Source organism: Tinamus guttatus, unplaced genomic scaffold (genome assembly GCF_059628265.1).
Source record: "Tinamus guttatus ecotype Peru unplaced genomic scaffold, ASM5962826v1 Tinamus_guttatus_pri_ptg000211l, whole genome shotgun sequence".
NCBI classification, from domain to species: Eukaryota; Metazoa; Chordata; class Aves; order Tinamiformes; family Tinamidae; genus Tinamus; species Tinamus guttatus.
Window position 1 is genome coordinate 3,111,140 of NW_028288745.1, and position 26,152 is coordinate 3,137,291.

At 44.4% G+C, this 26,152-nt stretch overlaps 1 protein-coding gene across 1 annotated transcript in view; it reads right to left on the bottom strand.

The window, feature by feature from the left end:
* Positions 1–8,405: 8,405 nt before the first annotated feature.
* The window catches only part of CFH (complement factor H), a 29,249-nt gene continuing 11,502 nt past the window's right edge, over positions 8,406–26,152 (bottom strand). Inside the window, exons 7-24 of the mRNA XM_088524378.1 lie at positions 25,551–25,730; positions 24,561–24,761; positions 23,776–23,955; positions 22,177–22,353; positions 21,224–21,403; positions 20,887–21,060; positions 19,368–19,550; positions 18,626–18,808; positions 17,234–17,416; positions 16,548–16,724; positions 14,795–15,001; positions 13,994–14,170; positions 13,196–13,372; positions 12,289–12,465; positions 11,109–11,291; positions 10,393–10,593; positions 9,399–9,596; positions 8,406–8,436 (exon numbers count right to left, since the gene is read on the bottom strand). Of these exons, the coding sequence (XP_088380504.1) occupies positions 8,423–8,436; positions 9,399–9,596; positions 10,393–10,593; positions 11,109–11,291; positions 12,289–12,465; positions 13,196–13,372; positions 13,994–14,170; positions 14,795–15,001; positions 16,548–16,724; positions 17,234–17,416; positions 18,626–18,808; positions 19,368–19,550; positions 20,887–21,060; positions 21,224–21,403; positions 22,177–22,353; positions 23,776–23,955; positions 24,561–24,761; positions 25,551–25,730 (3,152 nt within the window). The 3' untranslated portion in view covers positions 8,406–8,422. The remainder of the gene's footprint in view (positions 8,437–9,398; positions 9,597–10,392; positions 10,594–11,108; positions 11,292–12,288; positions 12,466–13,195; positions 13,373–13,993; positions 14,171–14,794; positions 15,002–16,547; positions 16,725–17,233; positions 17,417–18,625; positions 18,809–19,367; positions 19,551–20,886; positions 21,061–21,223; positions 21,404–22,176; positions 22,354–23,775; positions 23,956–24,560; positions 24,762–25,550; positions 25,731–26,152) is intronic.

A 26,152-nucleotide genomic window follows, 5' to 3' on the forward strand; every position in this document is an offset into this window, starting at 1 on the left:
GGCGAGAGGGCTAAGTCCTTGGTCCAGGTTCAGTCTGGGCCTAACTGAGGTAACAAACATCTGCCTGGGTAGTTCACAAAGAAGAGACTGGGCATGTGGTGATCAGTGTCAGCCTTGGCTGTAGAGGGACCATGATGTAGAGGAGCTTGAGGCACCAAATGGGGTGAGGAAGGCAAGAAGCAGAGTAGAGAGAATGGCCTTTTGGAGAGCAGCTCTTGGCTTATTGAGGAATTGAGTAGGTGGGATTCACATGGGAGTCAGCTCTGTGGGGTGAATCACCTCAGGAGAGCTGGCAGAGCTTTAAGGTCAGCACTTTCCAAGCACAAGTTGGTGACATTGCCCGGGGATGGTGCTAGGAAAGACAAGTCACCTTGAGATGGCTGCTTGCCAAAAGAGATCAGGGGCAACAAGGACCCCCTGTGCCAGTACGGTCGCAGTAAGGGGGTAGAGCAGAAAGATGTGTCCTCTGAGGGAATGGGGTGGGTGACCCGTGGCAGCAGGCGGGGCCGAGGCTGAGGGAACGCCTGCCTTTGTACCTCAGCGTTCACCAAGAGGATCTTGCAGCCCTCTGTGCTTAGCAGCAGAGCCCAAGTCCCAGGGGAAGTAGGAGAAGGACCCACAGAGGCTGAGGCTTGTGTCAGGGCTTCCTTGAGAGAACTCAGCCCATACAGCCCAAGGGTCTAGAGGGGCTGCAGCTGCGGGTGCTGCGAGAACTGGCTGCGGGAAGGGACCTGCTGCTGCCTGTCATGTGTGAGGCCATGGAGCTCCAGGGGGAGGCCATGATGAACAGATGAGGGCCTGTGCTGCACCCATCTTCAAGCAAGGCCCAAAGGGCAATGTGGGGAACTTAATGGCAGGAAACCTCACTTCAGTGCCTGGACAAACACCCAGTTGCGAGTGCCCCCAGGACACCTTTCTGGGCACTTGAAGGAGAAGAAGGTCATGGACAGCAGCAGGAGTGGTCTGAGGAATGGACCAGCCAGCAAGGGTTTGCCTCAGCAAGTCCTGCGTGACCAACCTGCTTGCTAAAATGCCTGGATTTGCGGGCATGGGAAGAGCAGGGGATGCCGTTTGCCTCAGCCGTAGCAGGGCTTTTGGCTTGCCCACAAGATAGGCTGCAGGGCTCTGTCTGGGCACCCATCCTGTTGAACATCCTCATGGAGTCACGGGGTCCGGGAGGGTCCGACAGCGCCTCGGTGCAGGGCAGCACTGCAGACAGTGCCCGTGGCTGGAGGGAGCGCAGGGACTAAGGCACTTGTCTGCGCTTGTGGGGAGCTGGTGCAGCGCTCGCACTGGGACACGGCCTTTGCTCCGAAGGGCACAGCGCTCTCGTAGGGAACGCGCAGCCTGTACTTGTGTTTCCAGCCATCAAGTTATTTTACCACCTTTGAAACTTGTTCAAATCTGTGGTGCTCTTTTTTTTTTTTTTTTTTTTTTTCTTGCATATCTTCTGAGGATGCATTTCAAAGCAGGAGTGAGAGAAATGAAATCATTTGTAGTAATTACTCTTCCGATTTGTTAGAATATGTATAAATACCTGAGAGGAAAATGTAAAGAGGGTTGGTCTAAAGTGTTCTGGCCTGTGACAGGACAAGGCGTAATGGATATAAATTAAAACACAGAAAGTTCCATCTCCATATGAAGAAGAACTTACTTTTTTCCTGTGAGGGTGACAGAGCCCTGGAACAGGCTGGTCAGAGAGGTTGTGGAGTCTCCTTTGCCTGAGATCTTCAAAACTCACCTCGATGAGAACCTGTGCCACCTGCTCTAGGTGTCCCTACTTGCGCAAGGAGTTGGACTAGATGATTTCTGGAGGGCCTTTCCAACCCCAACCATTCTGTGGTTCTGGTCATAATCCAAAGAGTTCCAGCCACTCCATATTTTGCTATAATTCATGATAACATTCCTGCACAGCAGCACTGCAGACACAGAGGAACAGCCCTCTGCTGAGACATGGCTCTGAAGGGCACAGTGCTCTCATAGGGGAATTGTGGGAATTGCAACATGTAATTGTGTTCCCAGCCGTCAAGTTCATTTACCACCTTTGAAACTTGCTCAATTCTGTGTTTTTGTTTGTTTTTTAGCTTCATAACCTCCCTCTGAGGAAAACAGGCAATATAGGACCATTTTAACTCATGTTTTTAAGTAAGTGAAGCCAAAACAAGGTTTTATAATGAATGCGATATTAATGGCACACAAATGCAGATAATAGATATAAGGGTTCCTTATATACATCCAGGTACGGTTTCAAACTTCACCCTGATTTCTTATGAGGAGCTCAGGTGGAAGTAGTCTTGGTACAATTATCCTGTTTTGGATTTTGTTCTTATTATTCACATGTTTTTCATTGTAGAAGCAAGTGGGAGAGGAGTAGAGGATGGATGCATAGTAAGATCAGTTCAGGACTTTTCGTCTGCTTACATCGCCGTCAATCACACATTCACCATATTTTTTTAACTATATCACTTGTACAAACATGTACACACACACATGCCTGTATCTGCTAAATACGCTGTTGTGCCACTGAACAAAAGTCAGATGTTACCTGAGAGAGAAGGAAGAAAGAAGACATAACAAAGGAGGGGAAGAAACGAAAGAAGGTAGTAAGGAAAATAAGGAAGGAGAGAAGGGAAGCACAGCACAAGCTTGTTAAATAGAGGCATTCGCTGATGTGGTGTTAGGCCATGCTGTGTCTTGTCTGCAAGCAGCTGCATGCACAGAGACTGTCATAGAGGGTTCTAGAGATGCATTATCTGTGTCTTGCTGCTGTTTTGTGTAGCTCTTCAGACTTTTGAATCTGAGGACACTTTTATTTACATACCTAGACATTTTTTCATGACATATTTCCCCTGGGTTGACCAGTGACCCTGGCTGATCATTATTGTTGCTGCTGCTACACGATGAACAAGTAAATAAACTCTGTGTGTCAGATTGTCAAGGAAAACTTCCATGAATTGTAAACATGCACTTAAATTTTGTTCTCATGGAACAGAAATTGCAATTCTAATATCTTCTAGAAGATTTTGTGATGGTACTTTATTTATTCATTAAATTGAAGGAGAATCTGGAGATAAGCAGGCTGGGCAGTTTTCATTTCAAGGGATATGAAGAAAACAAGCTTTCCTAAAAGACATGCTAAATGTGAGAAAAGGGCCCAGATCCCTATCTGTACTTAAGCAGCATAAACAAGCATAGATCAGAGGTTTACTTGTGTTTGAAGAAAGGCAAGGAGAGGTTTTTCCAGAAAGACTGTGCATTCTCCATTCTTGCAGGTAATCCAGACTTGCCTGGATAAAGCTCTCAGCCAATCATCTGGGTGGTGCCCTGGGCTGACTCTGAGCAGGGGCCAGAGCTTCCCTGAGCTTCCTTCTAGTCTGATTTATTCTGTGAGTCGTCTATACTATTCAGGATTACAGGCTGTTCTCATCAAGGAGAAGACAGCTGTAGAAGGATGCGAGGAGGAACATTGGCTTGGGTAGCCTCTAAGCCTGTCCCATGAAATAAAGCTTCCCTCCAACAGGAGATAGTTTGGTGGAACACCCCTCACTGTCTGGACCAGATCTTCTCCACTCCAGCCTGATAGATACTGCTCCTCCCTGCTATTGCCCAGGTGAGAAGCCAAGGAAGCAAATGCAACTGTGATGACTTTTCCTTGATACTTGCTACGTTAGCCTACAATCTGTATGTTTGAGGGTAGTGCCTCATGAACGTCTACACTAACACAAGGAAGAAAGCAGAGCCCAGTCACACGTCATCTTGTAGCATGAGTCCGTGTACAAACAAACCTTCTGCTGCAGCATTATTTCTGTAGCTTGGGATTTACTTTACACGTGCCTTTGCCATCTTGTCAGAGGAGCAGGTCATCTCTTCAGCTGTCTGGACAGGGGAAGTGGGAGAGGGGTAGAAGGCATATTTAAATGTTTGTTTTGAGCAGATAGTTGTTTGTTTTAACTTCAGTGAAGCATCAGGTTACAAAGCTTAACCCAGTGATAGGGAAAATCCTGCCAGCACTTTCCATGGAAAGGAATAGGCTACCGAAGTACAGTTGTTTTGCATTTAGTTCAGCAGCGTTAGAAATGTCCGCTCTGCCATCTGCTGCTGACAACGGAGACATCCATGTGAGCCTACTGCCAAGGCCCAGAGCTGGAGGTCTGGTAGAAATGCAGCTGCACAGAGCAGTACAGAACAGCAGCAAAAGAATGAGGATCAATATTAATCACTGTTACGGATAAAGCAATAGTGCTCTGAATTGCTATTCATGACTTTCATGTAAAAGCTTCAAATTATACGGAAGCAAGGATTCCTTTCGGCATCTCCTGCTCAGTTGCGCAGAGGGAACCTTGTTGTGACTCCTCATACTTTTAAAATGTGTCTCCCTGGCCTGCTGGGCCAGAGCAGAGAGCGCTCTGCCCCACCACCTTGTCTTTACAGCTGTGTTTCATGGCAAACACGGTAGTGATAACACATCAAGAATGGGCTCTGCTCAGTAATTAATTCAAAAAAACTCTACATAAAAGAAGAAAAAGGTCAAACAGGTTAGTATTTTTTCCCTTCTTTCCCCTTTTCTTTCTCTCCTTTCCTTTTCTCTTTCTTTCCCTCCCTTTCCTTCCTTCTTTTCCTTACTCTTCTTTCTTCCCCTGTTTTCTTCTTTCTTCCTTCTTCTCCTTTTTCCTTTCTTTTGCTCTCTTTTCATTTCTTCCATTTTTCCTATTATCTGTCTTATCTTGAAATGTTGTGGTACATAAGCATACCTTTTCTCAGAAAAAAGAAAAAAAAACAAACAAATCTTAGCAGGCATAGAAGGAACCCTTTATTTTATTTTAGATATATTCCTCAGTAGATTTCCCCATTACATTAGGAAACCAAATCCTGTTTGCTCACATTCTTCCCAAAGTACAGTTGTTTACCATATCCGCCTTCAGAGAAATACTGCTTTGTTAGCAATTGTACAGCTAGCAAATGGTAGTTTGGAAGAAATAGGAACTGCAGATGGCCAACTGAGGTGAAAGCTCAGCAGCAAATGAATGCTTGAATGACATAGAACTTGGCATATCTGCCATCAGTTAACTGCTATGGGCAGCCATACTGCTGCCAATGGCTCCATCGGATAAACAAGAGCTGTGTGTAGTTGCAGCTCCTTTCTGGTCATGTTTAGAACTAGCATGTGAAGGGTTCCCACATCACCCCCGTGTCACGGAAGGAAAGGGCTGGAATAGTTACACCAAGCTGGTTAGTGTCAGAATCTTATTTTGTGTTTACCATTTCCATGAGATGTAAGAAATGGGCGCACAGTATCTAAATGAAATTGCACAGGGTACCATTCATCCTAGAGTCTGCATTTCATTTTTCAGAAAAAGAAGAAGGGCCTTCCAAACACTAACCAAGGAGCACAAAGGTGATGTGCACTATAGTAGATCTGTGAACAATTTGTTCCAGCTCTTTACAAGAATGAGACAGAATATAGTTCAGTTAACGAACAAGCTTGTTTATTAAAAAAAAAAAAAAAAACCACAAAACCCATTTACCCTTCTGAGTAAGTGCTAATGCACCTGTTTACAGGTTGTACACCTGTTGTACACTCAAACATGATGTGCCTTTTAAACTTTCTCTTGTAACAGGCATCAGAGAATACACTCTCACTTTGTGGTTTGGAGCTATAAGAGCATCTTATAAAGAAACACCCTGGGAAGAGATTCCTGCTCCTCTTCTCTTCCTATCATTACCCTCAAATGTGTAAGCCAAATGTTATTAAATGTGGCCCTACCCATTAGTCCTGGCCCAACAAAGAGTATCACTGATTTTAAAGGATTCTAGGTAGACACTTCTCAACAGCCTTGATTAGGAAACTTAACTGATAATTGTCCCACCTTTGCACAGCAATGACTGCAAATACCTTTATCACTCCTGCTTTGAAATGCATTGTCAGGATTTATGGAAAAAAAAAAAACTCACACCATGGAGTTTATAAGTTTCAAAAGTGGTAAATGAACTCGATGGCTGGGGACACAAGCAGGGGCTGTCCTTGCCCTATGAGTGCACTGTGCCCTTCGAAGCAAAGGCCGTGCCCCAGCACAGGGATGTTCCTCAGTGTCAGCAGTGCTGCCCTGCACTGGGCTCCTGTCGGTTCCTCCACCATTCCCCTGATCCCTCAGCTCGATGAGGATGTTCAACAGGATGGGTGCCCAGACAGACTCCTGCAGCCTATAACTGCGAGGAAGCCAAAAGCCCTGACAGAGTTGAGGCAAACGGCATCCCCTGCTCTTCCCTTGCCCACTACTCCAGTCATTTCAGCAAGCTAGTTGCTCACACAAGACTTGCTGAGGCAAACCCACGCTGACTGGTCCCTTCCTTGGACCACTAATGCTGCTGTCCATGACCTTTTTCTCCTTCATGTGCCCAGAAAGGTGTCCCAGGGGCACTCGCAGCCCTCTCAGTTCCTGCTTTCAAACAATTCTTCCACAACCCTGTTTGGAAGAATTGCTTGAAAAGAAGAAACATATGGAAAACTAGGCCTAACAGAAGATTTAGCATTGCAGAAGCTTGCTTGGGATGATACACAGTTGCCATTTCCAGGATAGTTGGTAGGCACAGACTCTACGCCTCCACGGTTCCCGAGGCGACACAATCTGCCCTCCTCGCAGCTGCAAAGGGGAGTAATGGAGGATGCAGCAGCGTGAAGACACCACGGCCAAACTCTGTTACTCCCTGTACTGGGCCTCTGATAAGCCGCACAGTGGCTGCCCAAAATGGGAGATATACGATAAGCTGTTTGGTACTGAGCTAGCAAATCACTCCTTTTGAATGAACTTTGCTTGAACTTTGCTCATTATAAGCTCATTAAAATGTCAAAACACACCGCCATCCCAAAAGTTACTCGTGTTCAAGGTATAATCACTCCCCACTGAGCATGTCCTCCAGATTTTTGATTGACTATACCTTTAAATGAAAGTGAGAAATTTTTTCACCAATCAATAACAATAATAAGGATGTCTATAGTCACTCAAGCTCCACCTGAATGTAAAGAAGTGGTATGAAAGGTAAACTATGCAGGAAAGAGAGGAGAGGGAAGATTCCATCATAAATTTTGCATCAGTCGATGGGCTGATCCCCCTTTCCTCAGGTTGGAACGCTACCTGAGGAAACTCGAGACTGACAGCCCTCTCCCATCTCTTGGGGTGAGTTATGATTGCACATCGGTACATCAGAGCTAGCTAAAGACCTCACACTGTGGTAGAGAACTTCCTGTATTGACAGCTGAAACCTGCTTTGTAAAAGTTGCATTGGAATAAATCATGCTGTTCCTGAATTTGACTGACTGTTTGGAAAGCAATTGGACCAACAGTTGACAGACTGGCGGTGAATCTGATAATGGCAGTCGAGTTTATAATTGATCATACTATTGGGGAACTCGATTCGCTCCTTGGAAGGCGATGAGACCTACAGTGGACGGTGTTCATGAATTTGATATTGCCAGAGCCGGACGTATACCTAACACAGTACTTGGTATCTCCTCCCCTACCACGGCTTTCAAACCACAACACGATGTCGGTGAATGCTAAGGCCCAAAGGCAGGCACTCCCTAACTAACCCTCACCACTGCGTGCTGCCATGCATAACCCAACCGATTCAGTCAGAGGACACATCTTTCTGCTCTGCCCCTTTAATGTGACTGTACTAGCCTAAGGGGTCCTTGTTGACCTTGATCTCTCTTGCAAGCAGCCATCTCGAGGTGACCTTTGTCTTTCCTAACACTATCCCCACACACCTGGGCAATGCCACCGACAGTTCATCCTCACACTTGTCCCTGCTACTACCTCCCACTTACCACTGGCTTTGCTGCACAGGAGGCCTGTCACAAGTTCCGTGGTCTTACTGGTCTCAACGTACTGCTGCCCGACTTCCTGAGGATCATGATGGGGTGTTCTTGTCCTTGTAAAGCATCCTTAAAGTCTGGTTAGCTCTCCTGAGCTGCTTTGTCACTTGCCCCTCCCCATCCTGCTCTGCCAACATTCACTTCTCACCCCCATTAGGTGTCTGGGGCCCTCACCTGGGATCATGGCACAAGGGTAATTCCAGGGAGCTGCATGCAGTACCAGCTTGGAACAGACAAGGCCAAACACAACCAGCTTGCTAATGAGGCAATTACTTGCAGGCTTTAATTCCTGTCTCAGAAGGCCACTAAAGACAGCCTTTTTCAGGACACAATAGTTCAACAAAGTGGCAATGAAAGCAATATGGAATAAAGGAAATGCAAAGGCAATCAACCAATACTGAAAAGAAAAAAATACTAGGAATTCTCATGCAGAACACTAAGCTGGTAGGACAGCAAAACAGAACATTCTGTGTAAGATGGAAGGCTAATAACAGTGTCACTGGAGGCATCTTTCATTTCTGCAGCCAAGCATCTTCATGTCACTTGAGTTTATCCAAATCTATCTGCGGAGTGAAGAGAAAGAAGGGGAGAAGCAGTGAACACCAAGCCAAACGCACGGCAGTGCCTCCTCACAGTGATCCAGAGCGCATTTCAGCAGAGGTGCCGGCTCTTCACGTTGCGTTGAGTTCAGCTGGCTTGGAAAGGGAAGAGCCCAGTTCCCAGGCCCCTCTCAACAGGAGAAGCTCAGTGAGGGACACAGTCCTGTCCTTGTGTCTAAAAGGAACCCAAACCTGCTCCCCTGTGGATTCATTGCTGCCACAACCCACAGGAACCCTAAGACACCTCCAATGAAACTGCAGTCCTCTCCTCCCATGGCCAAGTACAAATCCCCATTCCCCAAAGGCCTGAACAAGCCAACACAAGAGCTCAGAGTGGCCACAGCATGTGGGGAAGGTCAGTGACGAGGGCCCTTCTTTCATAGAGACACAAGCCCCAGCAGCAAGAAACCTGGCTACCCCTTCTGCAGCAACCACGGTTGGGGTGCACCACATGGGCCTCTGTGCTGAGCAGCCCACAGACAGCGAGCGTGTCCCTGCAGGAGGAGGGAGGCAGGGCGGGACAGGGCCCTTCGACCTGGTGCCACTGAGGGAGCAGCCGGATGCCCCAGAGCCCTGCGGGTGCTGGGCCGTGCAGGAATGAGCCCAACTTCTCTCTCTGGAAGCACCGCAGCTGAAAGCTCAGCTGACCTTCTGCTCCTCCACACAGACCTGGCCAGGCTGCCAAGAGCATGACCGTGGTGTCACCCCTGTTGATGCTCCTCTTGAGTTAGCAAGGGGCTGAGGCCTCCTCACAACCTGTGTCTCCAAGCACTGCCGGTGCTCTTTCCCACCAAGCCATGGGCCTCTGCCAGTGAAGGGGCACCAAGGGGCTCTCTCAGCTCGACTTTGTCTTCTGCCTAACAAAAAAGAAAGACCCCACAGCCTGGCAGGCAACCAAGTCATGATTGTCATCATGAAGGACTTACTGTGGCATCTAGGGTACTTGAAAACTCCATCCAAGCACTGGACTTTAAATTCCTCATCTCTTGAAGTTTTTGCATGCCACCACTGTCTACATTCAAAATAAATATATTCCCTGGCGAGAAAGGTGGAATGCTGCGACTGGCTTGATGCTAACTTAATATTGTTCTCCTCCATATCACTCTCACGCACTGTACATGTCTCTGGAAAACAAAAAGCCCATTTGTTATTGGCCTGTAGACCTCATGCTGGACAACTGCTCCTTTGATGCTAAACAGCTGCCTATTGACTGCCCCAGGACTTCCATCCATTCCCTCCAGCAAATACTGGGAGAGGACTGCAGGGAGAACAGCAGGACAGTCATGAGGAAATGCCTCTAGCTTCCCTCATGCAATACCTGGCCATTCCAGCTCTTCTGGGCAGCACATTAATCTTTGCCACTGGCACGGGGACCCTTCCACGACTGCCCCCACCTCCATTAATCCATGCTGCAAGCGATGAAGGGCTGCTCAGCTCTCGCCGTCTGCACTGTGCAGTGCCTGGGCTTTGGGGGAACTCGAGGGAGAGGCAGGCGTAAGCATCCGTATTGAGAAGCCCCTGAAGGGCTGGGAAGGCCGGATGGGGCAGAAGGAGACATGACCACAGCTGCCAAGGAGGTGAGAAGCCCACTGGGAGAAAGTGCTGTGTAAGCAGGCAGGTATTGAGGAGCCAGCTAGGAACTGGTTCCCCTCCTCCACTGTCCCAGCATGGGAAAGGAAAGAAGACTGTTTTTGTAAGGAATATGGAGTGCATCCAAGAAATGCTCTGCCCACCTGTCCTCTGGGTGTCTTCTAGGGCACCCTTCCCCACTATGGCCCACAACTTTACAGGGAGCTCCCTCACCCTGGGCCTCTCCCATTCTTTCCCTGGTGTCTTTTCCTAAGGACTTTCCTCTCAGCATGCCAGGGCAAAATGCAAGAGAGCAACAGAGAAGCAGTGGCCGACTTGCAGGTGACTTACTTCCCGGCTTGCAATGGGGATAGTCTAGCGTCCCTTGTACACACTGTACTCTGAATGGAGAAGATGCTGGGTCCCGCTCATATCCAATTTTACATTCAAACTCGATAAAATCACCAGATTCTGCATACAGCTTGTTCCTTGCGATCCATCTCAGCTCGATGTTGTTTCTGTTCATGTCCTCTTCAGATGCTGTACAAGCCACTTGAAAAGGGGAGGTGTAGGTTGTGAGTTCATGTAGAAGCACCACTGGGAATTTGCTGCCCTAGGGCCTAGAGGAGCCCGGCCTCACCCCAGCACATTCCTCAGGGGGCAAGCTGCTTTCAGCTATTTGCTCTGCCCCTCACTTGCTTCAGGCAAGGAAGCGAGGCACTCCAGAGCCCCAGGGAAACACGACCATGCCTAAGACACCGGCAGAGCTATGGAGAGGTCTTTCTGCCCTGACACACACACAGGCCAGGATCCAACCACAGCTGGCGGGCGGGGGAAGTTGCCAGGCAGCAATGAACCTGTCCCTGCTGGCTTCCCGGGCCCGCCAGGCACACACACTCATCCTCCCCTCTCGGAGCCCGCTGACCGCAGCTTTGCCCCCGGCTCCCCCGCCCTGCACCCTGATGGAGACCGCTCACACAGGGTCACACTCGAGCCTCAGAGTTGGAGCAAAGGACAAGAAGAGAAATCGCCCCCATTTCTGCCACACCGCAGACACTTCAACCCACCTAAGCAAACTGGGGGATTTGTCCACTGCCCCCCAACACATCTAATAGTGGGAGATCCTTCCAGAACGTAGAGTCTTGGGCACTTGTACTTCACAGTTGAACCTGATGCGTACTCTGGTAGCGGGAATGAAAGAAGCTCTCCATTCTCAATCGCTGGGGGTGGGCCACATTTTTCATTTCTCCCTTGAAGGAAATTTGCCAAGAAGAGAGAAAGTCATCAGGATTTAACTGAAGGGGAGGCCTGGCCACAGGTCCCGCCGCGAGGGAATACGCTGGTGCTGCTCTGGGGGACCGGGGGAAGGCAGAGGGGAAATCTTCGCACCTTGTTGCTAAATACCTGATGGGTGAAAAAGAGCAAAACTGAGTGTCTCCTTTTCCCACTGCTGGCACCCGCAGTTGTCCGTTCATGCTGTTGGCATCGCTGAAGCACCTGTAGCTTCCAGAGAGCCTTTCTCCAGCACCACGCAGTGGCGCAGCCTGTTTGGCACAGCTCTTTCTGCAGAAGAGCCTGGCACCCACCTCCTTCCTCTGCTGCCTGAGCAGTGAGGGAAGGGAGAGAAGTAACATCGGAAACTGTGTGCAGAAGGAGACCCCGAGGAAAGGAGGGGTACTAAAACACTGACTACACAACAGGCTGCACCCCCAGAGCTTGATTTCTCAGAAGCAGAGAACGGGAAGTGCTTCTTCCGACAGCTCCCCCATGTTGCCCTGCTCAGCACAGACTCCTTGGCCTGGAGCCTGCTGCTCTGACCAAGCACTTCCTAATTCCTTACCTCTCTTTGGAAATGCTGCTGCTTTTTTTGTCAGGGCCCCTCTATCGTGAAAAGCCCTCACGGGTTGATAGGGATGAGGCTCGGGCACCCTCAGGCTACCTGAGCTCTCCCATTTCCAGCTCCATACAGTAGCCTGGCTGCAATGCAGTCTTCAACACCCTGCACTCACTGAGCTGTCACCCGTTGCACACCGTGCACACAGGAGGCCACTTGGCTGCATTTGTGGGCAACCTGCTTGCAGTGCTGTGTGCGAGCTCTGAGCTCAACTAGAACCACGGTCACTGTCACACCCTGTAACGGTTTAGCCCTCGGACTCTGCGCATGCTTATGGCCATGGGCAATCCCAGATCCACTTTCATAGGCTTGGAATAAAAAGAGAGAGAGAGAGAAAGAGAGAGAGGAACTACCTGTGCATTTTGGCCTCTTCGTCCAGGTCCCGTTCTCACAGGCTACAGTGGAATCCCCAGTCATCTGAAAACCCTGCCAGCACTGATACTGAGCTCTCTCCCCGGGCATATACTTGGACTTTTTAACACCTTGAACTTTTCCACCAGCAATTTCTGGAGGGGGTTCACATTTCAAGTCTGAAAAGAGACAGCAGTTCACAATGGTGGGAGCAAAGATGGGTGACGGTGACAGCAGAACATCCCTGAGAAGCTCAGAGGCGGGAGCAGAGCTGGAGCTCTGCTGAATGGCAGCACTCGGGAGCACTCGCAGCGCTGGAGGTGCTTCTCCCCCAGCAGTGCCCATGGGCAGGCACACGTGGTCGGCCCCATGGAGGTGTGGGAAGTGGAAGGAGCCCCCGCTGCCACCGACTGGGACACGGCTTAGGAGCTCAGCCTCACCGCACGACATCGACTCGCTTTAGCTCAGGAGTCTCGACTGCAATGGGCATCAGTCAGAGCAGAGCTTTGGAGAAGAACAGCTATTCCTGCAGCTACTCCTCTCCCCCATGTCCACCGTCCCAGAGGGCTTGGAACAGAATCCAAGAGCCCTTACACATCATGCTAACCAAGTTCCAAACAGGGACATCTTCTGGGAAAGAGTATCGCAAGGGAGAGTGGCAGCGGGGCCAATTAAAGGCCCAGATTCTTCAGGCTGATTTATTTTTTGTTGTTGTTGTTGATGAGACAATGCTGCGAGAAAAAAATCTCATTAAGCCAAATTCTAGTGCTGTGCAAGACATTAAAAAAAGCACAATTTTGTGATACACAAAGAAGGCAACAGTAAAAAAGATAAAGAGTCATGGGAGTATTCAGGTAAAAAACACAGTCCCTCTATGCTAACAGACAAGATGAAAGTACAACCTCCTACCTCTGCAAGTTGGTGATTGGGACCATTGGCCATTTGTACAAATGATATAATCTACACCCACAATCTGGTAGTTGGTTTCACATTCGTATTGCACCCTGGCACCAGGTAGATACCTCTTGGCTTGACTGCTGGCAATAGAAGCCCCGTGAACTTCAGGTGGGTCTGTACAGGTAACATCTGAAAAGAGAATAAAAAAAATCAGAGCACAGCAGTATCGCTGTGACAGAATGCTGCCTTCAGAAACAGCATTATTCTTCATGAGCAACAACTGTTTACCTCACGCAAGATGCTAGGTTTTTTTAATCTGATATGTTCCACCAAACGAATTTCTCTTTCCCTATACTGAGCAGAAGGAGAAAAGGAGTTGCAGAGATTGGCCAAATGATCAGACTGGTGCTCTATTGCAGGGTGGATCAAATGGCTGAAGAGTGGTTTGTTTACTGTGTGAAGTTACTTCTAAAAATTCATCTTCCCTGTGAAGTGCAAATGCAGTCTATTATCCTACCAGCCATCTCATTCTTTGCAGCCAGTGTCCTTTTCTCCATAACTCCCTCTCTACTTATCCTAGCAGTGCACACAGTAGGACCTACAAGCTTTTGGCCCTCCAATAGCAATCATTGCTGAACTCTCTTGCTTGCCGCTTCTCAGGAGCCAGAAGTGAAGGCTTGAAGCAGGAATTGCAGCCAGGTCACTGCTGGGCTCTGCTGGCCTCACCTGCCTGTATGGGTCAGTGTTATTTTCGTTAGCTTCATTAGAGACCAGGGAGGCTCCTAGACTATTCACAAGTAGAACCGATACCTTCGCAGGAAGGTGGTGCTGTCCAGTTTCCTGCTCTGCAAATAATTTCTGGATTGCCGTCTGTCCGGAACCCAGCATCACACTGATAGCGAATAGTTTCACCGGGCTCGTATGTTTTCTTGTTTCTTCCTTCAATTTGGGCATTGTCAACTGTTGGGAAACCTCCACATGACATTTCTGAAAAGATAAACACATTTCCTACTTCAGTAATGTGGTTCCCAGGTGTAGCCTTCCCAGCAAAAGCAGGCTTAACTGAGTCTTCCTTAACACTGTGATGGGCACCCATTGACAGTAGAAAAATATTGCCCATGGAGTATGAAAGGTAGCTTACAGAAAGTTAAGTCATTACTCCAAACACACAAGGACTCCAGCCACTGAAAAGATTATCATCTGCCTCTAGACATGTACATCATTCCTTGCTGTCAAGGCATTTTGATCAAGACTTCTATGCCTAATCACACAAAAGTCATTTCTATCACAGAAGCACCAATACTATTCCCAGTCACTAACGGACTTTGTGAGGAACAAATCCTTGGATAATAAGCCCTTGCTTATATGATTTATATGACAGAGACTAAACCTGAGCAAAGAGTGCAACAATACTAAAGGAATTTTCTCCTCTAACAACAGACTGCCTTCAATCTTGTAACTAATCAGGATTGCTTTGACACACCCATGAAGGATGATAAGATTGTGCAGAGAAATCTGCAGCTACTGTCTTTTACGATTCAGGCCCCAAAATAAAATAATTTCAAATTCACTACTAAGTGCACTTTAAAAAGTAGCGTTGCTTGATATTACCAGTGCATGTAGGAGAGGAAGTCCAGGTTCCCATAGAACAAGTTATCTCTGATTGTCCATCTAATATGAATCCAGAACGAGGAACATACTTAAATTTAGCACCAGCCAGATAAGTTATTTTCCCTTCTTTTTCCACTCTTAAACTTGGATTTTCCAGCGTGGGATCTTCAGCACATTCTATAGATTGTGGTGGCAAACATGGCCTTTCTTTAAATTCAAAAAACAAAGATGAACGGTAGTAAGAGGCAATTAATATTCCAAAGACATACACAGTCAAAAACTGAAAAAAATCCAAAATAAACAAAATTCAAGTGATTTGAAAATAAGATGAAGAAGAAATATTTCAGATAGAGAACAACAACAGCTCCATTCCTCTCCTTCCTGTATGCCTTTTCCCTCTTTTTTTTTGGTGGATGGAGGGCAGTGGGGAAAGGGGGAACAGTTTAGAGCCATTTTCACACTAGACACACAATAACAACCTTTTTAATGATGAACAGGGGAATTTTCATAGGCAGAGAAGTGGGGAGACACTATCTTGTTGCAGAATATGGAAAGTCAGTTTCTAGAATTGTAACCAAACTACTTTTCTTTCCACCATTAGTCAAGTTGCACCAACAGACTGAGAGGTTCTCTGAAGACATGATGAAAATACTACAGGAAAGAGTTTTCAAAGTATTATACTTCTTCCTGATAACTACATTGGACTGAATCCCTATCAAGATGTCCTGAGTCAGGAAAGTATCTCCCAATACTTTCTTCTCTTCTATCACAGCAGAGTGTGCAGATTTAAATTATTACATGTATTGCAATTTTTTGTTATCTGTACATTCAGCTTTATCAATTGATACACTAAGTTGAAAATATATGTTTACATTGAATTGCACAAGACAAAAGATCTCATTAATGTCAAAATTGTCCTGGCTCAGCAAGAAGAGAAACTGAAATTGGGAATATTATTTTGTTAAAATTTATTTTATGAATAGTTCAAACAATTTTACATTTCTGAAATGATTCTTCCCCCTTACTAGCAGAAATGGAAGCCCCAAATCTATGAAAGAGAAACTGTGTGGCATCAAGATTTTGCAGCTTAAACATATAGACAGGTGCAGCATCTGTCTGTATCGGTCACCAGCCGGTACCTCTTTTGGCCTCTGCTTATCTATCTCCTTCTCATTTCTGGAAGTCTTTCCACCACCTCTGAATGGAATTTTGCCAACAAGACATTATCTGCATCAGTAATATTTTGTCAATGGCTTTGCCAAAAGGATTCTCGGCATGCTTCAGAATAAGTGACCAGAGTTATGTGTTATTACTTACACTCCTATAAGAGGGAAAGGCCAGAAGAAGGTGGCAAATCCAGAAAATGTAGGAAAGGATAAAGATATAGAACCGCAGCCTGCCTGCTACTGCTACTACAAAATAATAAATAAAACTAGATTTTCACCAGGATGCTATTTAAGACCCCCAGTGTCTCCCTTCTGCAATATACTAAAGGAAAAATCCAACACATAGTTCCTGAGAGACTACCTGAAAGTTTTACAGGCCATCTTAGATAAATAGGTCTGTCTAGTTAATTAGAAAACTTCCTGTTTGACATTGGTGCTTTCTTTAGCAATTTATACGCTATTGCTTTTCTGCACTTACGTGCTCTTGACACTATAAACTATAACTTTATCCTCCTGATAGCGCTGATTGCTAATTAATAGCAACATAAATTTTTAACAACATGTATATAAAAAAATGCACTACTGACCAATACAGCGTGGTGGTGATTGCCATTTTCCATTTATACACGTAATTTCATTCACACCATCAAGCTGAAAATTCTTCAGACATGAAAACGTTACTTTACTCCCATTTTTGTAATTTCTTTCAACCGGTATCTGCTGAGCACCAGGCAGTTGAGGTGGAGGTGGGCACAACTTCCCAGCTGAGGACACATATTCATTTGGTAATAGAATATAAGACAGATTGTAATGGTTCATCACAAGTTATAACATTAACAACAGTGGCATTTTGTAATTTTTTAGCAGCTATCTCAAGCTTTAATTAATATCACTATCATTTTGTATTGCCTCAAAAACAGCTGAGCTGTCTCTTCAGATGCTCTAAACTCCATAGAAAACACTTCATTACACAACTGTCCTTAACTATATACTTGGTTAAGGATACATACACAAATATATGTATATGTATGCATACATATAAATATATGTTCTTCTATATGTGTGTGTACACATGTGTGTGCACACATACATCCATACATGTGTATATACATATATTTATCCCAAAATATACATGCACACACACACACATAAAAGCATATAAGCATTTCAAGCATTTCAAACTAGTGGTACAATGATGCTATGAAGCTTTACTAATTAGCATTATGCATTCCTACAGAAAAAGAAGAAATTATACACAAAGCTAAAAACTTACCAAAGCATTCGATCTCAGGTGACCATTTTCCAAATATACAAGTGGCTTTTTTAATTTTGTTGCCATTTGGTTTGCATGTATACTGTATAACTTTGTGGACTTCAGTCTCCTTATTTGGCCAGGGAACATCTTCAGCTTTCACTATCTGAATATCCATTGGATGTGCACATTCCCGAGATGGATCTAAATATAACCCAACATAAACAGTCAATAAAAAAATAGATTTAGTGAGGCTACTATGTAAGCAGGCATTTCCTGATGAAGAGGCCATCAGTATTATAATGCATGTCCATGTGAAACTGTGTTAATTCCTGTGGCCTGAAATAACTCCAAAGATTCCTAGATGAGGAGAACCGAGTGATTCTTTGTTCCTGTTATCTAAAGCAGAGGGTGTTTCCACTCAAAGAGCAATTGTTTTAGCTGACAGGATCCCTTTTGCACAGTCATAAAAAAACAAAGCATTCTTCTCCTAAGTCATGACCAGGTCTTGTGCCATGGGCTTGTGCTTCTGACACTCATAACACAAACTACTTGTCAAAGCCGAGCAAACTGTGCTCTGTGCCTCAATGTAACTGTAAACAAAGGAACAAGGTATTGAAAACACTAATGAATAGAAAAGCACTTCTGAAATAGGGGAAATGAAGAGGAAGGCACATTATCTGTTATATTCTGTTAAAAACAAGGAAGTGATGGAGTAATTTATCCCAGCTGAAACTCCTTCCTGAATAACATGGTCTATTGACCCTTGACCCAATACAAATTGTTATTATTTACTTCATTAGAGGGTTTGTTTTAGATTTTTAAAAAAGTTTTAGTAATTTATACACTGTGAACCTAAATGGGATGATTTGAAAAAGGAGCGAAAACTACACATCAGAAATGAAAAGACCTAATTCACACAGAGATAGCACCAGAACATGGGACTAGCGTAGCACATTGTGGCTACGACCATGGTTTTTGAGTCCCATTATGACTTAGAAAGACGCAAAGTGGTGTTTGAAGACATCAAATTACAATGAATGAACAAAACAGGTTTGTTATTTTATTGCTTGCACATTCCATGTTATCCAAAGGGTCTTTATTGGCCAGCAATGGGATTTTGCCCATTTGAAAGTCCCTGGTACATCAAAGATTTAACTCCCTATTTGATTCTACCCACTCTAAAAGGGTCCAATTCCTTCTACAAAACTACTCAAAGTTTTCAGTAGGTGTCAATTCCAGGATCATGGACATGATCATACTTAAAAGAAGATCAATGAGAAAATCAGTTGAGGAGTGCAATATGACAGTGTCCGTGGATACATATTGATTAGTGAATTCTTTTCAACTTTGAATGCAATTACATTATACCCATCTCTGAAATTTTACAGAAATGCTATGGGAATAGATTACCTCCACAAAAAGGTAAAGGTTTCCATTCCCCGTTAAGACATTTTATTTTCTTCTGCCCATAACTTTCTGTGCCTCGTTTACATTTATAAGTTACTTCAGCACCATGAGAAAACTGGGCTCCTTTTTGCGGATAGAGAATCACATTGGGACCAGAGGGAGGTGATCCACATGGTGTTTTATCTTCTGTTGAAGAAAAAAAAAAAAAAAGGGAGAGAAGTATTCCACAATCATATTGGTGCCATAAATGAATATCTGACGGAACTTAAGCAAAAATAATTAGATGTAATTTGGTTAGGTCAGCCTTGCTGTGGTCATGATGGCAAAGGGTTGCAACTGGGTGTAAGAGGGCAGTAGTTCATTTGAGGGAAGAGAAAAGCATGTAAGGGCAAAGAGGACATATAGCCTGCTCTCTGCAAGGGACAGAGAAGACACATGTTAAACCAAAACATTGGATTTGAGCAACTTTCCGCTCAAGTTTGGGCCACTTATTTTAAATGGGCATCCAGAAAGTAGGTTTTGTGCACCCACATCATTAAAGTATTGATGCCAGCAGTGAGATTTGTAGAAGGACAGGGCAAATCAGTCTGGAAGGAAAACAATATGTATTGATTCTGCTGTTTGATCATCTTACTCCATAAGAACACCCCTAATTATTTTCTGTATTTCATAATATTTCAGATTTTCATTGTATACTATTTCAATCTAATGCAAAATATAGATTTCTCACAAGTAACACAGTTACCAATGCAAGAGGGACGAGATGACCATTGTCCATCAACACATTCGATTTCCTTTGATCCAACCATTTTAAAGTTCTCGTTGCATTCGTATTCTGTTATGTCCCCATGACGATACTGTTCCTCAGAGTCACCGAGGATACTTCCATTGACAATCTCAGGTGGAGGTGAACAGCCTTTGGGGTCCACTGAAATGAAGAGATCTGATCTATGCTCTGAAGTCAGTACTTTCAGTGCAATTATATGTAAACTGCAGCAACAACAAACTCTGAATTTGCTGTTTAACATTATAAAAATGGTTGAACAGGCCTTTGATTTATGCCTCTGAAAATCCAGATACCTGCTCTGCTGCGGATCAAAGACATGAGTGACCCTGTCTCAGTTTACTCTTATTCACATGTAGTACTTCCTGCTATGACAAATAAGTGGCATGTGAAATCAGCCCAGTTTTAAGAGAAGTGTTACACATGTGGAAATGCTTGTAATACAGGATTTTTCAAAAGTGAAAATTCTGCAAATATTGACATAAGTTACGCAAATCATGCAGCAAGGGATATGTATGGGATATTAGAAAATTCACTTTTGACGCAGTGAAAAGAACTCCTGTTTTTGTGCTAAAGGCACAGGTATATGAAATGTGCTTGCTTTTAGAAACAAGAGAAGATGAGCAAATAAGCCCTCAAAAGGTGAGAACAAAAAGAATGATATAGCTGACAAAGTGGGAAGGAAGAGAGATGAGAAATATCATATTTCATCATTCCCTCAAATTCTTCATGAAGGTCTACAGCATCAGCAGAATAAACTGTTTTCAGATGTCCCAAAGTGGTACTCTGTCCTAAAAAGGGTGAGCAGAATACTGGCAGATGTCTTCCTCTCTTCAAGGGATTGTTCATTCTATAGGACAAGGCACTTCGTAAGAAAACCCTTCACTGACTTCGGCTGGCGTTCAGCTCTATGTCATCTCCAAAACACACTTCGTCTTAAACACTTTGCTATTAGAAAAAGGAACATAGTGTAAAACATTTCAATTGTGTCAACTCTAGGCAATGGCAGAAATTCAGAAGAGAGTAAGAAAGAATATTACTGAGATAAATCACTACTGGCTGCTAGATTAGTCAGTATCTATCCCTTTTGGAATAACGGGTTTTTATACATTACAGTGACTGGTCTGAGTAAAATTTTGTACAAGACATTTACCACTCCATTGTCAGTCGTCACAGAACTTCAGTTGGGATAACTAAAGTTTACATCATAAAATTAAAAGGAAAAAATCTTTGGGCTGACTACCAGGAAAAATGTTCAATATTTTGATACGTGGAAAAGGGAACAGTGAAAGTTCAGATGTTCAGAACCTGTCACAGGAAACAGCAAAATACTATGAATGGATCTGAAGAGCAACAGAAAGGAGGTTGGAGTAACTGTTCTTGGGAGTAAGACAGATATAGAGAAGCTGCCCACAGGAGTGCTGGGGACCCAACCAGTTTAACCCATTTCCAACTAAAATAAAGTTAGGAGAAGAATTACCTTTACATACTGGCGGTGATGGAAACCATCCAAAGTAATAGCACTGAGCAGAAAAAGGTCCCACTCTGACGTGATCTGCTCTACAAGAAAATTCTACAACAGCTCCATTCTGATATATAACTGCCTGGGGGGAAACATCTCCATTGGGTAGTATTGGCATTTCACATTTTATTGCTGTGAAGAAAGAAAAAAAAAGACTTTAACATACAGCATAAAAATTACAAAAGTATGTGGAATACTACTGACTACAATAAAGCCAAATAAAATCTCAAATCAAAAAAAGCCTCACAAAATGTATGCCACACACTTATACTAGCAAAGACACAGAAATCTTTACCAAGACACTGGGGCTCTGGAATCCATTCACCATCTATATTACATCTTGTGGCACCAGCTGTCGTGTTATTTGCAGTCTGATATCCATCTGCACATGTGTACTCAAGCGTATCTCCAGGAAGAAACACACGTCTATTTCTGTGATAATTTAAATTCTCATATAGAGGTGTTTTACAGGGCCCTGTAGAATTGAAATAAGTTGGTACATTTTGTCAATCAGAAGCAATGCCCTCTGAATTCAACATTTTAATGTGCATTGACTGGTCATTATTATGAATAACTGTATGACAACACTGGAAGTCTCTTCTTTTGCTATCCTACAGCTCTGTCCAGGAAAGGAAGAGACTGTGAAGAAGAGAAAGGCAACCATACTAGGAAGCTATTCCCAGGAATATCTACCTTCCTGCTTTTCACAGATGTCCTTTGAAAACACAGGGTCTATTCTGTTATTTTTTAGTGACAACATCTTTCCAAATAATGGATACTTTTTTTTTTTTTTTTTTGGTCACTTTTAAACAAAGGAGTTCTTGATATTATCCCTAGGTCATTTCTGTCAAAATATGTTCTTCACTTGTGTGAAAGGTGCTAAACTTCTAGTAAATAAGAAGGCAGAACTGGGGGAAAATCGGGCATATGTATCTTAGAGCAAGTAAAATAGCCTGGGGGGACGGGCAGTGATGATCTACTAAACACAAGAGAGTGCCCAAAAAGATGGCTTGCCTAGAAGATGGTGGACATCTTCCCTGTTTACCCAAATCCCTTTTTCTTTTCTCCATTTATTTCTTTAACCCTCAGAAACACCAGGCTCCAGCAGCTCAGTCCTCTACCCAAATTTCCTGCTACGAAGCAGAGGGAGAAACTCTACAGATCCAGAGGGCAAAACCCGAGTAAATCGGACATCTTGTCTGTGGCAGTGGCAATGACAGAGAGCTCTGAAACCTGTATGCTACTCACTGATGCACTTGGGAGGAGGTGTCCAGCCATTCTCCTGACACACTGTCAGTCCTGCTCCTTGCCTTTCTGCAGTCACGTAGTTATCACGACACCTATAGGTTACCGTCTCCTGTAATTGATACGTTGCCTTTCTCACAGTGAAATAACCATTGTCAAACTCGAAATGCCGGCACGTATCTAAAGCAAAAAGACAAAATTCCTCCAGATAAACACTGCTGAACCATATGCTTACAACACACATATGAAAGAGAACAAATGGAAACAGGTGAAGGGTTAAAAGCAATTTTCAGAGGACACAAATATCTGCCTTTGCACTGAGCTCCCTTCCTGAGGGAAAAGTGAAGAGTTCACTTAACAACCAGTACTCTACAAACAGGGACTGACAGGACCAAGGTTTGATTTGCAGCATCTCTTCAGCTTCCAAGACACATCTGGACTCTGTTGGCATGTGGGCTAGGCCTGCACCGTGTTGGGCTCACATGGAGACCTAAGTGCTGGAGGGACTTGTGTCCATACGGCAAGTGAGGCACTGCGGAGGTCACCACCGTGTTCAGATACAGCCTTGGTCTACCATGGAGAAACCTTCCAGAATAATCCAGTGGGGCTCTGCAGCACTTCCGGCTGGACTGCAGCAGATGTGTGGGAAGGGAGCCCTTGTTGTGCACTAAATCACTAGTGTTGGTGCACTCAGTGTTGCACATGACTTCATGTCATTTGGGATACATCATTTGAGCCAATGCAACAGGATGGAAATCAATCACTCTGGTCAGATGTTATCATCTTGCCCTCTGGCAGAATATTTCTGCAGCATGTTCTTTACTATTAAGCCATTCTTTAGTGGAATGTCTTCCTTTCAGGGAATTAATATAACAAATAGCAATATTTGTGCATTAGAGTCAGATAAGTAAAGATAAAGATACTGAAAAGCTAAGACTTGAGGAAGACGGGAAGGTGTATTTGCACGTTGGGGTAGAGGTAATGATACTTTTGTGCAGTGAGTGCAGGATTTTAAATCTCATATGTGATTTTGAATTGGCATTCATATCAGGGATGCCTGTTGTGATGTAACACAGGAAAAGATAAAGCTTTATTTTGCTTGCCCATGACTCTATCAAATGCTGTGTGGCAGTCCAAATCATTCTCTGACAGGTGTGTCTCAGGCTAGAATAGAAATTCAGATTAGAATTAGAATAGAATAGAATTAGAATAGAAATTTCAGGCAGAAAGAGAATGATTACTATTTACTACATGCTCAGACTTCCTGCATACCTCGTATTTACCACTGCACTACTGGGCTATTCAGGGTGTCACTACTGGAGGCAGAGGGGACACCACTCCCATCCCAGAGTTCACACTCTGGAGAGGAGAATAAGTCACGGGAGAGTATTTCTTACAGAGCTATGTGCTGCAAGCTCCTACAGCCACTGCCCTCAAAAGCACTTGGCAAGTCAGCTGTGAGAATCACAGAACAGCGTTTGGAGTGCCACAGCACCTGGAATATGACTCATCTTAACCCCTGGTCAGAAGTTAATGTGGCTGATGCAATGATGCATTGATTGCTTTTAGCTGGGACCTTGACAAGACAGAAGCACTACTCACTCTTGCGGATACATCTTGGAGGAGGTGACCAGTCATTCTTTGTGCATGTAACTTGACCATGTTTATTTTCTGGGGCATAGTCAGCATCGCAGGAATATTTAGTTCTTTCGTTTTCTTTATAAACATACTTCCGTCTAGATAGGAAAGCGCCATTTTCCAACTGTGTCACACGACATATTTCTAAAGAGAAAAGGTAAGCATGTTTAACCACCATAATGCGCAGAGCTAAGATTGAGGAAAATTAATCCCTAGGAAAGCAGTTACTGAAGAAAGGGTCCTCCTGACACCTTTCTGCATCATTCCACCCTCCCCAAAGACATTCAACCCAAATGTTCTTTTGTTCTTGTTCTCTTTCATCACCCTGAGATGAACAATCACAGGAAGAGGAGTGCAAGGGACTGCACAAGCAGTCCAGTAAACCACATTTCTCTCCTATTGCACCAGCAGGTACAACAAGCAAGGCTGCATAGTTCTAAGGCAGGACCCACCAAGACAATAATCTCTGTTGGCTCTTACTCATGCATGCAGAGGCCAGGAACCACACACTATTATGTATGTAGTTCTGCCTTAAGGATTTCTAGAGGTAATAGCACAAGTACTGAAGCAGGCAACTCTCAGTGTAGGCTAACCAACAGTCACGAGTTTTCGCACATCTTTGCCAGACTGGGAATGACGTTTCTCACGAGAGAGAGAAAAAGAAGACTCTGTACTCCATCAGCTCAGCTTTTGCTGCATAGACCTTCACAATTATATGAGAATTAAGCATATGGCAGAAATGTACTTACTGTGGCATTCTGGCTCTGGCCACCAGCCCCAGGCAGAACATCTGATTCGAACCCAGGTTTCTCCAGTTGGGGTTGAGTAACCATCATGACAGTGGTAATCAACTTGCTGCCCAATCCCCATGGGAAAATATATGTGTGCGTTTAGCCGTAGGGCTTTGCTTACTTCACCATTTTCTATAACTGGGTAGTCACACGGTTTTGCTTGAAATAGAATGCAACAGCAACAGCATCAGTGCTTGCACTGAAAAAAGGCACAGCACACAACATTCTGAATAGTCATACAGCTTTCACTGTGTTATGGGAGTGCCCTCAGCCAAAGCCCATATACTGAGGGAAAGGGACGTGGAAGAGGGATGACCCATTGAACAGACCATGCACTAATGAGTGAAGTGGCCTCAGGAAGGTACCGGAATTGCAGCACCCACATGTACACAGAGGAAAGAGGAACCTGCTCCAAATGCACTCCTCTTGAACAGCTCAGATCCACTTATCAGAAGGTCCATTTACCCGACTGGCAGTCAAGAGGATCTTAATTTGGTAGTTGACAATTTATAGGAGTGGAGTAGACCTGTGGTTAGTTATAATAAATCAAAACACAACTGGCAGTGAAAAGACGGTATCGCTTTGGTTTTGCTGTTTTACCACTCACTGTGGCTGACGTGCTACTCCCTAGTTGGACAGATGTAACACCACAAATGTTCCTGTCCAAGAGATGACTACAGCAACTTTTAATATATAATCTCACAAATACACTAAAATAGATAATGCATGTATTTTCATATATGATGTAGATGTAAAAGATCACACCCTTGCTTTTACAGCTGTTTTTTTCCAAAACCATCCAATTAAGCTGTATAAGACCAAGAAACACAAGGAATGAGCATCTCCTAATTCCTCTGCTGAGGAAGTTTTCCTTTGGGCATTTTCTACTACGATATTTTAAGAACAAGAATTCTGCATGTTTTGTCTTCACTCGTGAACGTTACTTACTAACACATTCTGGAACAGGCACCCAGCCGGCCTTGGTGCATTGAGCTGTGTTTTGGCCCGTGACCGCTTTTAAATGATATCCAGAATTACAGAGTATGGTGATCTCATCTCCTTCTCTGTATACATCTTCTGGAGGGCTAAAGTTCCCATTGGGAATTCTTGGAGGAGGACATAGAATTTCTAAATAAAAAGAGAAAAACAAGATGTTTGCCTGAAGAATATATACATATATATCTATATATAACCATTTCTGTTATATATATATATATAAACTATTTCTGTTATATTAGTTCACTATACTGACATCTATGCACTATACCAACAGCAACTGCAGAATAATGCCAAAGAGACTTGTTACGCCAAAGAAAAGGTTACAACTCTTCTTTTGCACTCGTGGAAATACACTTGTCTGTAAGAATGGCCTCCCTCAGTGTTAGAGAGGAGAGCGATAGCTTTTACTGTGGAGATTAAAACTTAATTGCAAAGGGAATGGTTGCAGTAAAGGTGATCCAGGGGAACGTGACTAATCTATTCCAGTAGGTCATGCCGCAACTGGAGCCTGAAATGCCTTATGCTGGGCTCACCCCCTGCTCTCCAGGGCA